General features: G+C 42.8%; 1 protein-coding gene across 4 annotated transcripts in view; it reads left to right on the forward strand.

The window, feature by feature from the left end:
• LOC137424734 (rho GTPase-activating protein 7-like) overlaps positions 1-17,324 on the forward strand; it is a 313,201-nt gene that overhangs the window by 262,001 nt on the left and 33,876 nt on the right. For all 4 annotated transcript variants that reach the window (XM_078775875.1, XM_078775876.1, XM_078775877.1 and 1 more), the window contains 2 exons: positions 16,558-16,629; positions 17,213-17,294. In XM_078775875.1, coding sequence (XP_078632001.1) covers positions 16,558-16,629; positions 17,213-17,294 — 154 coding nt within the window. The remainder of the gene's footprint in view (positions 1-16,557; positions 16,630-17,212; positions 17,295-17,324) is intronic.

The raw sequence follows: 17,324 nt of genomic DNA on the forward strand, positions 1-17,324 counted from the left end.
GCTGTTGTTAAAACGAGGCTTCGGTTGCACTGAAGATTGATGAGAAGTGCACCAGAATTTCTCATCCTCCATTTTGAAAGCCGATTCCGATTGTCTGGTCATACCAAACTCGATATGTGCGATTCAGATTGAGAGTTTTATTGGATTTCACATGAGCTCACTTCTGGCCTTGGTAACTATTTTGCCACCAACTTGGCTTCGGTTTTGAAGAGTTTTTGATTTTCATACTTTTCCATTTGAAACATCTCCAAGATCTCAAAAGGAGAACACTACAGGGAATGCGATACCAAATGTGCATTTCATCAAATGAGACTAGTACCGAGCTTCCATGAAGAATTTTAAGAATGTATTCGTCAAACAGATGACTAAGCATTGAGTGTACGTCCGTGCGCACAATATATCATCCTGCCGTCTCCTTTTGAAATGGCAGACGGTTGACTTATAGGTGCGTTCAAAAAGATGTAGGAATGAGATACTTAGAAGAGTTCAAGACATGCCAAGTTTTATGTTATTTTTCCAACATCGTGTCCCTTGCCTTTGATACGCTCAAGTTCAATTTGTCCTTCAAACTATCTATGCCAGTAAAATTGGGTTTGCAGATTGCTTCTTCAGCCACGGCTGTCGATCGTTCCTCGTCATCGGCAGCCATGCAGGCTGACCACGGAAATATATTGGAACCGATTGTAAAGCAAACACACCTGACGATCCCTCTTGCATTGATGACAAAAACTTTGCCCCCAGCTTTTTGCCACTGAAGTTAACCTCTCAATAGTCTGTTGAGGTGTGTGTGTGTGTGTTATATACAGTATATAAAATCCAAAAGAAAGTCCTTCTGACCCAGTAAATGCAGCACGGGAGGTCGGATTGCAGTCATCAACCAGGAGCTGGGATTGTGGCCTTTAAATCCTCAGGCTTTAAAATAGATTTGAGGATGTCCTGTTGAAGCCATCCGGGCCGGAGCCGAAGCAGTGTGCATGTCCACATTGCGTTTAATCCGTATTGCATTTATCGGGTCAGAAGGGCTTTATTGTTATCATTACGCCCGACTGCAAGCCCACCTCCTGGTTGATGGGCAGTGAGGCAGAGACAATGTGCTCGTGTGGCAAACGGCTATTGTTGCTCACACATCTCGCAGCTTCGTCTGTTATGGGATCTGTTCCTCACTGCTCCCTCAAGCTAAGAGGTTTAACACGATACACAATACTGTACAGAGGCAGCATACTTGACGTTTTAAAGCTGGTGTTCTTCCTGCCATTGGACGTTTGTTCCATTTATGTATTTCAACGAAGTCTGAGTCATTGCTAGTACCCTGGTCATATTCCAAAGTCCTGCCCTGACTACCTCTGGGAAGGCAATGGACACTCGGTGTATTCCTTGCCATGAGACTGCTGCAGCAACACTGAACCTGCCTCCGGGCAGAACACCAGACATGCTCATTCAGAGGCATCTCAATGGCACGCACACAAATTGTGTGTGAATAGGCATTTTTGTGCTTCGGCCTTGCTATACGTGACACGTCACTTCCTCGATTAATATATATTTCAAGCGATCTCGCCATGTTTACAGCACATTAAGAGTTGTCATGCAGCTGCTTGCTCTATAACTTGTGCACTCTGGGCTGCATGGCAGCCAATTGTTGGTTTCACAAAACTTTCATATCCTCTAATTATTTGTCCCCTACCGGTGTACACCGGAGGGGACTATAGGTTTGCACGCCGTCCCTCCGTCCGTCAGTCCGTCAGTCTGTCAGTCCGTCACGCAAAGAACAGTTTTCCGGACTTTTTTTCTAAACGCTTAATGCTAATGATTTCAAACTTGGCACATGGTTTCCTCATGATAAGTTACAGGTGAAGTTCGAACTTCATGACGTTTCGATCATGTTTGACAAAGTTATGGCACTTTGAACTTTGGGAATTCTGATAATTCTGATGATCTTTAACTCAGTGCCATTTAAAGTTTTAATTAGGTTTACTCTCCATGAAATGGAGAGGAAACCTATTATTACTGCTAGAGTTTTTCTTATTATTCTTCCGCCCTATTTTGCACCCCCGAAAACTTCATAATTAATGTTCTCAGCAACCGCTGGTCGGATTGACAGGAAATTTTCATCAAATGATCGTCTCAGCTCCGAGAATTTTTTAATGCTAATTATGACGTCATAGGTCACGTGGTATGGGCGCCATCTTGTAAAACAAATTCAACTTTTCCCCTCTGTATCTCCGAAACGCCTCAATGGAAAAATTTGAGGAATGGCTCATTCTAAAGAACTCTTCAATGGGAACAAAAGACATGTGTATCGAGTATATTAAAAATGCTAACGTTAAGAGGTTAGAATTCGTCAAACAAAAAATTTTCTCCCCTGAAAATGGGATTTTTTCCCCAGATGCTTAGTTAAAAAAAACGCAGAATGCAAAAATTTTCGAAGTCATACGTCACATGGTTCGGCCGCCATCCTGTTTTCCGTGAAAAAACACAAAAACCACTTTTTCTCCGCAACGGCTGAATGGATCGAGCCCAAACTTGGCATGCATATTCGCATACCCATGACGAACAAAAAAGTCAGCGAGCACGACATCATCCGACACATGGTTTCAGAGTTATGACGTTTTAAAGCTCAAACTAGAAATGGAATCACCTCCATAATTTGTGGAGATATCGAGTGGAATCTTTACACAAATGTTCCTCATGGGGGTATGTTTCAACGTTACTTGAGACATTTTGATATGTCACATGGTTTGGCCGCAATAAATAATGGAAGTTAAATTTTAAAAAGCTTGTAACTCTTGAACCACTGCATGGATCGACTTGAATTGTTAATGCAATGTAGCTCTCATCAGGCGGAACAAGGGTGCAAAATTTCAAGATGATTGGATGTACGGTCTCGAAGCTATAAGTCTTTATTGTTGAAAGAAGAAGAAACGCACCATTTTGTCCTACCAGGCTAATGTCTTCCCAGTGCTATTGCCATTTTAAGTTTTAATTTCCTTTAAAAAAACATTTTCTCTGCAATAATTGGACCGATTGAGATCGAATTTTCACCATAGGGGGGACTCTGTCTGTAGAATATTTTAATGGTAATTATGACGTCACAGGTCACGTGGTTCGGCCGCCATATTGTTTTCCGTGAAAACACGAAAACCCCTTTTTCTCTGCAACGGCTGAACAGATCGAGGCCACACTTTGCAGGCAGAATCGCGTACCCATGATGAACAAAAAAGTCAGCGAGCATGACGTCATGCGTCACATGGTTTCAGAGTTGTGACGTTTTTAAGCATGAACCTTCAAAACCTAGCTCCTCCCTCATTTTTGATCCAATCGAGGAGAAACTTCACAGATCTGTTCAGCATGTCAGTCTACTAACATGTCATTTTAGAATTTGCGATAGGTCACGTGGTTTGGCAGATATCGTTAATTAAACGAAAATTTCTTTTTTTAAAATGGGTATCTCTTGAATTGCTTTATTGATCGACGTGAAACTTCATACTATAGTAGAAGTCATGAAGAGTAACAAGTGAGCAAAATTTCAAGATGATTGGATGTACGGTCTGGAAACTAGAAGTTGTTATTGCCTGAAGAAGAAGAACCACAACACTTTTTTTGACCAGGCCATGTGACATAACCACCTCACGAGCTACGGGTAGCTCGAAATTAAATTGTCTTCGGATTTGGCAGTCGCTAGAGGGTGTTAACATTCGAATGCAACAAATCTAGGCAAATTGTGATGAATTTTCGTAAAACTACACGATATTGTCATTTACATTGGAAAATAACATTGTAAAACTCTCCGCCGCCTCGGCTTATTTCTCGCTCTGAAGTTCATCCTGTCTTCAATTTTAAGGAGAAAGAGAGGTATCTGCAAGCAATGGTGACCTTTATTTTGTGGAAATCCGATTTAAAATGACTAAGTTATTCAAAATCTAACATTTTAAATTGGTCGCATTTCCAAAGTGAAATCTTCCACAGGTAAAATATCCATGCTTGCAGGCACACCTTGCGGCGTCAATTTGGCTCCGATTTCAAATCGGATTTCGATGGTCATATTGTCTCGGATGAGTTAACTAAATACCACAACAAATTTGGTGACAATCATGAAAAATTTGACCAAGTTCGATCGACGGGATACTTCGTTCTTCCGCTGACATACGGCATGGGCCACGGATGACGTCATGCCACGGCATGACGTTCTTCCACGGGTGGCAGATATCGTTAATTAAACGAAAATATTTTTTTTAATGGATGGGGTGGGGGGATGTGTGTGTGTTTGTGTGGAGGGGAGTGCGTGTGGGGGGAGGGGTGTGGGGGTGTTTGTGTGTGGGTGTGTGTGTATATGTATGTGTGTGTGTGTGTGTGTGTATGTGTCGAGGTGGGGGTGTGTGTGTACGTGTGGAGGGGTGTGCATGTGGGGGGAGGGGTGTGGGGGTGTTTGTGTGTGTGCATGTGTGTTAGGGTTGGGGGGGTGGGGGGATGTGTGCGTGTGTTTGTGTTAGGGGTGGGGGGATGTGTGTGTGTGTGTGTGTGTGTGTGTGTGTGTGTGTGTGTGTGTGTGTGTGTGTGTGTGTGTGTGTTGGGGGTGGGGGGATGTATGCGTGTGTTTGTTTGTGTGTTAGGTGTGTGTGTGTGTGTGTGTGTGTGTGTGTGTGTGTGTGTGTGTGTGTGTGTGTGTGTGTGTGTTGGGGGTTGGGGGTTGGGGTGGGGGGATGTGTGCATGTGTTTGTGTGTGTGTATGTGGGTGGGGGGTAGGGGGAATGTGTGTGTGTGTGGGGATGTGTGTGTGTGTGGGGATGTGTGTGTGTGGGGGGCGGGGGTGTGGGGTTGTGTGTGGGGGATGTGTCTTGGGGGGTGGGGGGAGGGGGATGTGCGTTTGTCTGGATATGTGTGTGCGTGTGGGGGGAGGGGTGTGTGTGTGTGTGTGTGTGTGTGTGTGTGTGTGTGTGTGTGGATATGTGTGTGTGTGTGTGTGTGTGTGTGTTGGGGGTAGGGTGTGTGTGGGGGGAGGGGTGTGTGTGTGTGTGTGTGTCGGGGTTGTATACAAGGGGGTTGTGTCAAAGCATGTCCAATGAAAGTGGGGTTGTATGAAAAGTGGGGTTGTATCAAAAGTGGGGTTGTATGAAAAGTGGGGTTGTATCAAAAGTGGGTGCGAGTAAACCTGTCATCACTGCCAGCAGTTTTAAAGTGGCAGTTCTAGTTTCCTTTAAAAACCAATTTCTCTGCAATAATAGGACCGATTGAGATAATATTTTCACCATATGATGGACTCGGTCTGTAGAATATTTTAATGGTAATTATGACGTCACAGGTCACGTGGTTCGGTCGCCATATTGTTTTTCGTGAAAACACAAAAACCCCTTTTTCTATGCAACGGCTGAACAGATCGAGGCCAAACTTTGCAGGCAGAATCGCATACCCATGACGAACAAAAACATCATCGAGCATGATGTCATGCGTCACATGGTTTCAGAGTTATGACGTTTTTAAGCATGGACCTTTAAAACCGAGCTCCTCCCTCATTTTTGATCCAATCGAGGGGAAACTTCACAGATCTGTTCAGCACTAAAATTTCCTTTTGGAATTTGCGATAGGGCACGTGGTTTGGCAGATATCGTTAATTAAACGAAAATATTTTTAAAAATGGATATCTCTTGTTTATTCTCGAGTTCTCCTCAAGCCGCACCGCGCGCCCTCAGCTTCGTCTCGCGAACATCAACAGCGCGACACAGCGCGCGCTTTCCGGAGGGGCGGAGCCAAGCCGAGCAACATATATATACACGGATCATTGATCGTGAACCGAAAAATATAATAAATTACTGATGGTTTCAGAGTTATGACGTTTTTAAGCATGAACCTTTAAAACCGAGCCCCTCCCTCATTTTTGATCCAATCGAGGGGAAACTTCACAAATCTGTGCAGCATGTCAGTCTACTAAAATGTCCTTTTGGAATTTGCGATAGGGCACATGGTTTGGCAGATATCGTTAATTAAACGAAAATATAAAAAAAAAGAATAAAAAAAAGGATATCTCTTGAATCGCTAGTACCTCAGACCTTGAGTTGGTAATAATTTATATAATTCACACAGTGCAATACGTGCAGGCTGCTCCATGGAGCGACCTTGCAGGCTTATCAACGAGGCGAGGCGTGACACACGTGTCTCAGCATGCCTCAGATCAAGTTTGAAAACCAGCATCAACCGTGCATAAATTTGCATATTCGATCATTTTTGACAAAGTTATGGCACTTTGAACTTTGGTAGGGGACATGTATTGCAGCACAATACTCAGAATGCTTGTTTTTTGGGGGATACACTTGAAAGTGCTTTGCAACTTAAGCATACTTAAAGTATATTGCATACTTAAAGTATATTGCGTACTTAAAGTATATTGCACATTTTTCTCTATAGGAAGGGGAGTTTGAATTGTTGGAGCACAGTGTGTGCAAAATGCACCAGACATGTGATTACATTTTCTGCATGGAATACTTTCTGACTTGTGCATTTTGTTCAGATGGAACACGGAAATAGGCTGCAGTGTGTCGAGGCATATGAAGGTGACAAAGGGGAGGAATTGGTTAAAAAAGTGTTACTTGTTCACAATGGATTTTGTGTGATATACGTACATCGTGATATACGCCTGGTGTTGGCATAGTGGTTAGGGTGCCGGCTTGGGATCCTAGGATCCTGGGTTCGAATCCCGGTCGATCGCTGAATTAACGCCAGGGGGGTTGATTCAGCCTGTCATCCTTCCGAGGTCGGCAAATTGAGTACCAGCTTGCTGGGATGAATGATCCCGGTGTGTACCCCGGTTTAGAATAGGTGCACCGTATCCCTGCGCATCAAAGAGCGTGACCAACGGTTGGCGTCAGGAAGGGCATCCGGCCATAAAACATTGCCTCAAACAGGGAACCATGATTGTCATGGGGCCCGCAAGGCTAACCCCCGCTCTAGCGGGGAAAATGGCCTTAAAATGATCATTCATTCATTCATTCATTCACAACGATAAAGATGGGTCGGCCTGCTTGGTATTCCTATCTGAGCATGCAGTTGATGTTCCTCGGACATCTTCTTGAACTTCCCTCATACACGTTCTCACTCCTCCACGAGAAGGCTGTACAAGATGAATTGTTCACTAAAGTTAAAACCTAACCTGTGCCGCTTCACTGTGGACCTGCAGCACGATTGGCAACGTAAAACAGAGAAATGTTTCCATTTGCATCGGGCACAAGAGAAAAGGGTGGCGTGATAGGGGAAATCGATGCCCGGCTTTAAGACTATTAAGGACGTAGTCGCGAAGATTTTGAATAGAAGAAAATGGAGAAATATTGGAAATGTAAACAGGGCTTCTGACCTCATTTAGTATATTTTAATTTGGCATTTTGTTTTGACAAGGCTGAGATTTAACAGGAACATTGTTCCCAGCCTCAAATTCTCCAGACATCTTTACTGATATTTTTCCTCTTCATTCCTCGTTTGTAGAACATACTCACCTGTGACCTCCTAACCGCACTGCTCTCTTATCCTCTCATTGGATGCTTCTCCCCTTCAAAGTTCCTTTTTCGTCTCTCATCAGCTCTTGCCTAAAGTGCGACCGCTATGTAATTAAGTTCTTTTGGATAAGCAAAGTAACATTTAAGAATGCCCAAGTACAGGTGCTGCTAGGGTGGGCAGTGTAATATGAGGCCCTAATTACCTTAAAGCTGACTGTCGGCGGTTCTAAGTACTTATTAATTTCCTTTGCTGGCTTGGGATGTTGAATTTAAAACAGTACACAATGACAGATCCACAAACTGTAGCATTGCAGGGACGAACCTTAAGTATGAGGTGAAAGGGGGTTGGGCTGGTAGGGGAATTTAAAATTTGATTCAAAAATGAGAATTTTCCCCGAGCACTTTGCAGCTCCTAATAAAATGATACTTTTCGGGGTACGAAGGGCAGCTCTTTGTGGTAAATATTGTGTTACGTTGAAATATATTTGATGCACATCTCCACACCCCCAAACCCACTTTTGAGTGTATGGCCGAATTGGCCATACTTGACGTGGGTGTTGCCCTCTAACGAAAACTTGGACAGTAATCATTCAATGAAACTATTTCTTTTCGTTCCACAAATTCCAGATTTTCGCAAGTTCGTAACACTAGTCTCTTGTAAATGTGAAAACCACTATCATGGTTCCAGCCGATTATTTATCTCTATAGACCTTCAATTTTGGTGTTTTTAAAATTTTTAATGCCTCCTCCGACAAAGTCACCGGAGGCATTATGTTTTCGGGTTTTCCGTCCGTACGTCCGTCCATCTGTCCGTACGGGCTAAACCTCGTTTTTCTCAGCAACCATATGTCCGATTGAGACGAAACTTTCAGGGCAGGAGTAACACCCATGCAGAATGTTTTTATGATAATCGTGATGTCATAGGTGATGTGGTATGGCAGCCATCTTGGATTCAAAGCAAATAATTCAAAATAAATTCTCAGAAACAGCTGAATGGAAAAATTTGAAACTTGCCACATTGTCAAGTACTCCCAATGGGGAACAAAAGCATGATAATGATGACATCATAGGTGAAGTGATATACCAGCCAAAAATGTTTTAATCGAATTCCTTATCCTAAAAATCTGAAATTGCATGCACATGATCTATGACCCATTTGTATTGAAACATTAAATTTATGACATCATAGGTTACATGGTTTGGCAGCCATATTGGATTGAAGGAAAATATTAACCAATTATATCTCTGAAACCGCTCACCCTATTGATGCGAAATTTTACAAATATTATCTAACAGCACTGTTGCATATAGTTTGAAAATTATGATGTCACAGGTCACGTGGTTTGGCAGCTATTTTGGATAGAAAAACCAACCTTATCCGATCGACACCAAACTTCACAAACGTGATGCCCTACCCATACATATGCAGAGTGATGGCATCTACCCATTGTGGGACTATGCGGAGGCATATTGGCGACGGTTGCATTGTTCTAGTTTGATGATGCCATCATGGGTTAGCAGGGTGGCCTAGTAGAAGTATGCACACTCCTGTCGACACGTCGAGCATAGGTTTGAATCCTGACCCAGCTATAAACTCTCGGATGGACGTTAAACTGGATGTCCCATCCGCCGGTATTTATTGGTGGACGTTAAAGACTCCATGGTGTCTTTCGCTAAGAGTAGGTGCGTTATCATTAGCACCCTGACTGATTGTTGTGAAGTCAGCCGTAAGGCACCCGGCATTACTGTCCAGGATCTGCTTTGGCAGCACCGCCGCTCTTGGACGTTCTTGTTGAGAGTACGGTACGTTTGATTGATTGATTGTCGCCAAATGTGAAAACAATATTTGCTATCCGGAAGTTAGATTTGCGTCAAACAATTTAAAACTACTTTCTCCATATGGCAGAAACGGGAAAGCTAAAATTCAACTTGGGTTGCCGGTGCAAGTATTTTTGTTGTTGTTGTTGTTGGTTTTTTACATTAGCCATTTGTCACCACCATGCTCGTTGTGTCTCTTGAATTGCTTTAAAGAATGAATGGGTTGAGGGAATTCATCGAATCATTGATATCAATCATTTTCGGGCTCTGACCTTGTGCTTTTCCTGCTGTCCTGTTTGGCAACTTTTGTTTGTTTTTATTGTCAAGGTTCATAAAAGAGCCTTAATTATATTAATGGTTGTCGGTAAATAATCCCACGCCGATTACCCTCCATATACCCATTGATGTCGGCACCCTCGGTTTCCGACACCGGTGGTACCATACGCAAGGTTTTCACTTCTAGTTTAATTACTGGCAGCTGCAACAGCTGGCTTTGTACTTCACAAGGCCACACAAAAAGAGAAAGGAGACTTTTTTTCTTTTTTTTTTCACCAAAGGCTCTGCATTAGTGTTGGCATTTCCATTCACTCAACGCATGGTATTTGCAATGAATACAATGAAATATTTTTTAAGTTGTAGTTTCTAAATTTAAACGCTTTACGTCTAAATCCTGAATTTAGGCCCAAAGTAAATGTCATGTGATTCAGGTGCACACGAGTCCAAATAAAGTTAAAATGACACTTGGGTGGCACGAGTCTTTTTCACATTTGAAGCTTTTCACTTGAAGTTTCTTCCTTCACTGATGTCTGAGGGCAGTATAAACTTCTCGAATTTTGCTCGTTAAACTAGTCCCTGGGATGATATCCACGTCTCCTCGTTAAATCTTTAAAGCGCACCGCTGTACGTTGCAAAGTCTGTGCCCGATGCATTGCATTCCTCCTCATCCTCTTCAGTGGATGACAAACATAACTTGGAAAGAAATTCCTGGGATACGATGTCAACCGTGCAGCTTGCTTGCATTCATCGGATAAACTATGGATTGTTTGGAAAAAAGAAACCCAGCTCACTAACTGTAGTGCCTTTCTGTGACTGTTCCTTGGAAAGCCGTGCAGTCACCCGAAACTCGAACGTGGCTGACTGCCAGAGTGCTGAATCTACAGCACAGATGAGTGAATAATTTTATGATTATTTTTTATTCTTTACCTACTGGTAAGGCAGGGATGGAATGGCAAGGAACGATGGAAAAACAGGAAATATGTTATTTTAAGAGTGTAATTTTTACATTTTATCCTTTAGGGAGTAACACTGTACACCGATTAGTACAGATTTTTCGATTTTATAAACAATGGTATCATACAAAATCTGTGGAATACATGTGCATGAAATTATTTGACCGCATGTTTCATGAGATTATGACCCTCAAAGTGACACGCTTCGGAATGAGAGGTTGGTTGATTGGTGTGGCAGAAAAGTATGTTTCATCGCTCATTGAATAGGGGTATTGCTGTGCATAACCCGATGTAGAGGGGTTAAAACAAAAAAACATCGACGCAGTCATCGAGGCTAATCGAGGAGCAGGCCTACAGGGGGCAATGGATCAACGGAGAAAATGTGGCGAAGGGAAAACGGTGGGACAACAACAAGCGGATGCACCACAGCACAAGGAGAGGAAATTGCAGGTGAATGGTGAGAACGGGGTCCCAGCGGGTACAGTAAAGCTCAGTAGTGGAAATGGGAAAGACCGAGAGGTGGCGGTGGGCAGTAGACTTCAAATCAGGTCGGGAAGAGCTCGAGACGACGGGCTCGGGAAAAACAAATTCCATAGACGAAAAAAAGGGATATGAAAGAATGGAGGGTGCGTTGCGTTCAGACTTTGTGAGGGTAACGAGGAAGGGATTTCCGGGAGGAAACCAAGTCGTTCACTAAAAGGTATCTTTACTTCCACTAGTTTTGTGGACCCAGTTTTTTCAACCTCAGCATGGGGTCGGCCAGGGAAAGATTTTGGCATAAGTGTTTCACAAACCAGCTGACTAGGCCTGACGTTCTTCTGAATGTGGCAGCATCTTGTCCAGGGTGCTGGTGACAACTCGCTTCGTGTATTTTTTCGAAGGACAACATGAGATCTTTAACGTCCACCAACTAATGAGAGCTGAATGGACACCCGGCTTAAAGCATTTCAGAGGGACAGCGCATTTTGTGAGGCAATGCCCTACCTGTGAAGCATCCATCCGACATCCTCTTTGTTGTGCATCATTGCAAAATGCCTTGAAGGAATTCAAAACGAGCCGATTGCTCTACGCAGTATTCTGCCTGCAGGGCTTGATGTTTGGGCCTCACATCTGTCGGTCACTTGTTTATTATAACAGACCCAAAGTACGCGTAATAACGAGCATATTCACCAGTGAATATGAAAATGCAATCTCGAGTTCCCTTGCCAAATCAGACCTTGAGCCCAGAAAGTGGCCAACAATCTCAAATCCTGCTGTGTTCGGGATGAGGGCATGGTGTTGCTCTTTCCTTCCGTAGCCCTTGTATCTCACAAACAACCCTGTCGACATCTTTTGTTATAACGGTAGCTCTGCATGTCTTCTGAATGTGGCAGCATCAGGGGGGGAGCATGTCATGGCAGCGGTATTAAAAGTAGTAGCCCTTTCCAAACGCTGGAAAAAGAGTGATGGAGAGGAATGCGTGAGGGAGCGGGTGAGAAATAGAGATAGGGAAAGCACTACACCAGTGATGACTGCCTGTTTCAACACCTTGAGAGCCCTTCACAGGACTGCTTCTGGGAAGCAGTAGGCGTGGGTTATTGTAGTAGGAACTGATGACGCACAGTTGTTTTCATGGTCATTGGAGCCATAAAAGGCCTTGTCCTTGGTCCGGAAGCTCTGTGGCCTCTGACCAAGGCAACGGCCTTGCCCTTGTTTTGCTGTAACGGGATGCCCCGCAGCCTTTGCTAATTTTACCAACCGGCCTCTACCAGCTGTGGCACATCCTCCCCGAGCTCGCCCATGGTCCTTCCTTGCTAACAGAGCAGTAGACACCTCTTCCGAGTGGTGTCCCTCTGGCTGTCAGAACGGTTAAGTGGAGAAGGCCGGTGGTTCTTAAGTGTTGAAATTTGAACATGAGCGGCTTTGAGATTAATTTTAAACAATACAACATTTTTCCTTATCTATGGTGTCTCCAACATCCTTTGTGATTTAGAAGGAATAACGTAAAACGATATAACTCCTTCCGTCTTGCCAATTGTGTGTGTATATATTTCTTTTTTTAACTGCCTTGAAGGTCTTTCAGAAGACCTGAATGGTGTCTGTCAGCGGTGGATTCCTAAAGCCAGCTGTTCAGGACTTCAGACGGCACTCGCATTTATCCCGATTTCCTCCAGTCAGTTTTCCTTACCAGGTGGTAAGCACGTGGCTGTCTTCCTGCCCCGTAATTTGTGAACCTTCCACACAATGCGCTTCCCTTTGAACAGATGCAAAGATCAATGTAAAGAGAAATATATCTGTCCATTGCTTTTATTACCTCCACCGCCAAAGGTGGACGAAGGTTATGTTTTCTTGTCTGTGATCAGTATATCTCAAAAAGTTTAGGACGGATTTGGACAAAATTTGGTGAATGAGTTGGTTAGGTGACAAGAACAAGGTGATTAGATTTTGCTTCAGGTCCGAATCGTGGGATACAAAACGTAAACTATTCAGCCTGGCATAGGTATACACACACTTCAGCCTACACACACTACCGAGTGCCATTCCAGTTTTATTTTATTTTTAAATGCCCATGCCAAGAGGGAAAGGGTAACAGCTTATGGAAACTGAAGTGATTGCAACGACGTGGGTTTTCCCTCTGTAAGGATTCCGGAAATGTGCTGCCATCGTTACTTGTGCCAGGCCTTATCTTCTTCCTTTGAGCCAATCATGCACACCCTTCACCTCTTGCACTCTAGTTCTTTTATTTTTATTTCCCACATAGTTTCCTACGAAAATTTTTTTCCCAGACCATGTTTCTATTCTGTTGCTTTTTACCTATTTTTTTTATTTTTTTTTAACCTCACCTGGAACGAAGTTCAGGGGAGCTCATGCGGTGGCACGTCCTCAGTCCGTTCGTCCATCCATAAACACTTGCAACTTTTTCTCCAAAACCGCTGATGGGATTGCGACCAAATTTGGCACGAATGATATTTGTTGTGGTGTGACTAAAGTTTGTTCACGGCATTAAAAAAAAATCGAGGTCTAAGGGGGTTTACCGGGGTCAAAGTGGATCCAGGTTTGACCCCCTCAAAATAGGAATTTGCTTTTTCCTCTGAAACTACACACACTATTTCGATGAAACTTGACCACAACCTTCATCGCCCATGATTTACCGAAGTTTGATCACAGCACTAAGAAAATCGAAGTCTAAGGGGTCCAGGTTTGACCCCCCCAAAATAGGTATTTGCTTTTTTCTCTGAAACTACACACACAATTTCAATGAAACTTGACCACAACCTTCATCGCCCGTGATGTACCAAAATTCATAGCGAATGTTCTGGACCAATATTTGTTCACGGCATGAGAAAAATTTGGGTTTGAGGAGGTATACGGGGTTGGGGGAGGAGGAGGGAGCTCGGGGTGGTCCCCCAAAATAGGTATTTTTTTGGTTGTTTAAAGTCTTATGATTATGTTTCTATAATTCCACATGCTCCCCTGTCTTCTAGCAACCATTTAAATTGGTTTAAAATACCTTTAGTCAGTGCAGTATACTGTTTATTCTACCAGGTGAGCGCCAGGGGTTTTGCCCCTATGTTTTTTTTCTTCTGATTATCCAGAATATTCTCTACTGTGAAATGAGAAAACAACATTGCACTTTGTCAGAATTATGGAATGTTGCTTTCTGTTTGTGAACACTTGAGGTATGTTTGGCACCTTTTCAGTTTGGAATGTAATTACAGATATTAATCACAGATAATTCGCCTCGCCCTTTCCCCCAAGGGACATGAGAGGCCGTTAGTGCGTCAGTGAATGATGTGTCTGCACACACTTGCACTTCAATATAGTTCTTTCATTCTCAGATGTACCGTAATCTATATACCACGGTGAGGTTGTGCATCTGTCTTGTTATTACCTGTGCCACTGAAGGTGGACGGATGTTATATTTTCATCCCTGTCTTTCTGTTTGTCTGATATCTGTTGTGTTGAGCATGATATCATCTGATATAGAGCATGATATCTCAAAAAGTAATGGACTGATTCAGACAAAACTTGGTGGACAGGTTGGGGGTGTGACAATAGATTTTGGTGCCAAAGATCCGAATCTTAAATTATTTAAATTAATTCTAGGACATTGAGAGATAGGGCCAAATACGATATATAGCATGATATTATTATTTTTTATTATTTTTATTTTTTTTAGATATTTCAAAAAAGTTGTGGACGACTTATGGCAAAACTTGGTGGATGAGTTGGTTAGGCGACACGAACAAGCCCATTAGATTTTGGTTGAGGTCCGGATCCATATCTGACCTATCCGTGTCCGTGGGTTACAAAACGTAAACTGTTCAGCCTAGCAAAGGTATGCTTTCTACCGAGTACCATTCTAATGTTTGCAATGGGGAGGTGTTCTAAAATTTCGAGGTAATAAAATAACAAGAGCCGTATTCTTTTCTAATGATGTGACTCCACAATTTATTATTTTTGTGGCAATCACGCACATGATAGTAGGCTAACAGGATAGGTCAGTAATGCCCACCTAAACAGACTCAAAATGAAATAAGGAAAAGGAAAATGTATAAACTGCCATTCTGGTGGAGTGCCAGCATGGGACTTGGGCGAGGCTAAATTTACTGCTTTGGTCAAGTTGTATCATCGGCACTTCTTCCTGTAGGTGTCCTCGGATGTAGATGTGGTACAGGTATGATAGGCCTAAGGGCTTTTACCTGTGCCACAATTATCTTGGTTTTTACCTGTCTTCAATAATGTCTTGCATACTTTCTATCAGGAGGCTTATTATTGTGGAACCCATGTGAGAATCGATTTCAGTATTAACATTTTTGAAGACATTTGTTCTTTGCCTGAGCTACAAACATTTTGAAGACTTCTAAACAGGATTTAACAATAATATATTTATTCGCTATGAATTTCCCCTCTCCTTCTCAGCGACTTGCCGAATGGTTGGAGCCTAACTTTTCAATTATTATTATTTATTTATTTTTGAAGGAAGCGTCTGAAGGCCTCAACCTAACACATCACTCTGACTCACTGTTTCCTTCCCTCCTTCCTTCTCGAGGTGTAGGTTGCCACGATGGTGTCTTTTTTTTTTGTCTTGGAAATGCTCGTTTGAAATGCCCAATAAGTGGTTTATTTCTTTATTCATTTTAAAATAAAAGTGATTCAATGATGGAACAACAAAGCTCATCATGGTGTAACATCACCTGCAATATACTTCCTTTAGTTAAAATCACTGTCTTAGCACTCAAGTAATAATGTCATTATGGTGTGATGATGAAACGCTGCTTCCTCTTCTCATGTGCACCAATCTTGAAAGGGGACCCTACAGCCAGATCACAAGCGGTGTTGAGGTTGAAAGGTCGGCTGTAGGTAGGAGGACAAGAAGAGTTCTCTGGCGTTGGGTCGTGATGCCATATCGTATTTTAAGTCTTAGATGTTACCTGATTAGCCAAACAAACATGCACGCCACACGCTGTGACAAGGGAGGAGACCGAAGGGGTCGGGGGAGGGTCCTTGCTACCGTTGACAGATGGCGCTGGTGAGGTCTGTGGAAAAACAAAGCTTTGCCTGGTGTGCAAGTTCCCACGCAGGCTTCAGTGCTTTTCCTCTGCAGCCTCAAGCTCTGCAGCTGGAAAAGCAACTTTTTCATTTGCACAATCAAGAGGGACTATACCAGGGGTGTATCACATTTTCAGCGAGCAACCTCCATTGTTTTGTTGTTGTTGTTGGTGGTGTTGCTTTGAACCATATTCGGTTGTGATTTTGAGATTTATCTGATGCAACATGACATTACGATTACCTTAAAATGATGTCATGTTGTGGGAAAGCTGTAGAGACCCTGTCTTTGACACTGTGGTTTGGGTCTTAAAATGGATTTCACAAATGAGCTCTTTTTCCAGACGTCCACACTTTTCCACAAACTAGGAGGAGCCGGGATGATCGAGTTGGAATGATAAAGCTAGGGAAGATAGAGTAGGCATCTACCCTAATGAATTGATGAACTGCTGCTTTCCTTTTTCAAACTGCATCTATAGAATGCCCTTTTGGTGTTTTTATAGAGCTTGAAGCGAAGGAGGCGTGTGATTGGCTACGCGCAGCTGGGTTTCCACAGTATGCACAGCTGTATGAAGGTAACATTTGCAACAGCACCTTCTGTCCATTGACGATTCACATTTCATGTTTGGCATTATTAAGAAATAATAATGCATTTATTTCATTGCTCTCATTTGTACTTTATTTGCCAAAAGTTTACCCTAAAAAGTCTAACGTTCTGATAATATCGGTAGGGGGGATTTTTCACCCTTGAGGATTGGGAAAAGCAGAATATGATGAAATTCCTCAACATCGTGGGTTGCTTAATTGATCCAAGAGGCACCCTGGAATGGTAGTTTGCCCATCAGACAGCTATCAATTTGTACAACTATTTTGTGAAGGTGGAGCATACTTTGATGTCAGCTGTGAACACATGGAAGTAAATATAAAGGAGATGGAAGTGATGTGAGGATAGGGAGAGGAAATTCCTTGCACATTTTTTATTGCATTTATGTATTTAACAAAAATGGGGGGCAATTGCAGCCTGAGCACCGGTAAAAATGAAATTCTATCCAGAGAATATGTTTAAATAATTTTGGTCCCTTGAATCGATTTGCATTTATCTTGCTTTTTTGGGAAGGGGGGGCATTTTTGAGAGTCTTCTACTCTACTCTTCTACAGACTCATGTTTCCCCATCAGCGTCACATCTGTGGTCAGAGACCATGACTTTCTGGATCGGGATTCCATTGAAGCCCTTTGTCGGTAAGTTCGTTCCTGAAAAGTCATTCAAAC

Source organism: Myxine glutinosa, chromosome 4 (assembly GCF_964187855.1).
Source record: "Myxine glutinosa chromosome 4, kmMyxGlut1.1, whole genome shotgun sequence".
Classification (NCBI taxonomy): Eukaryota; Metazoa; Chordata; class Myxini; order Myxiniformes; family Myxinidae; genus Myxine; species Myxine glutinosa.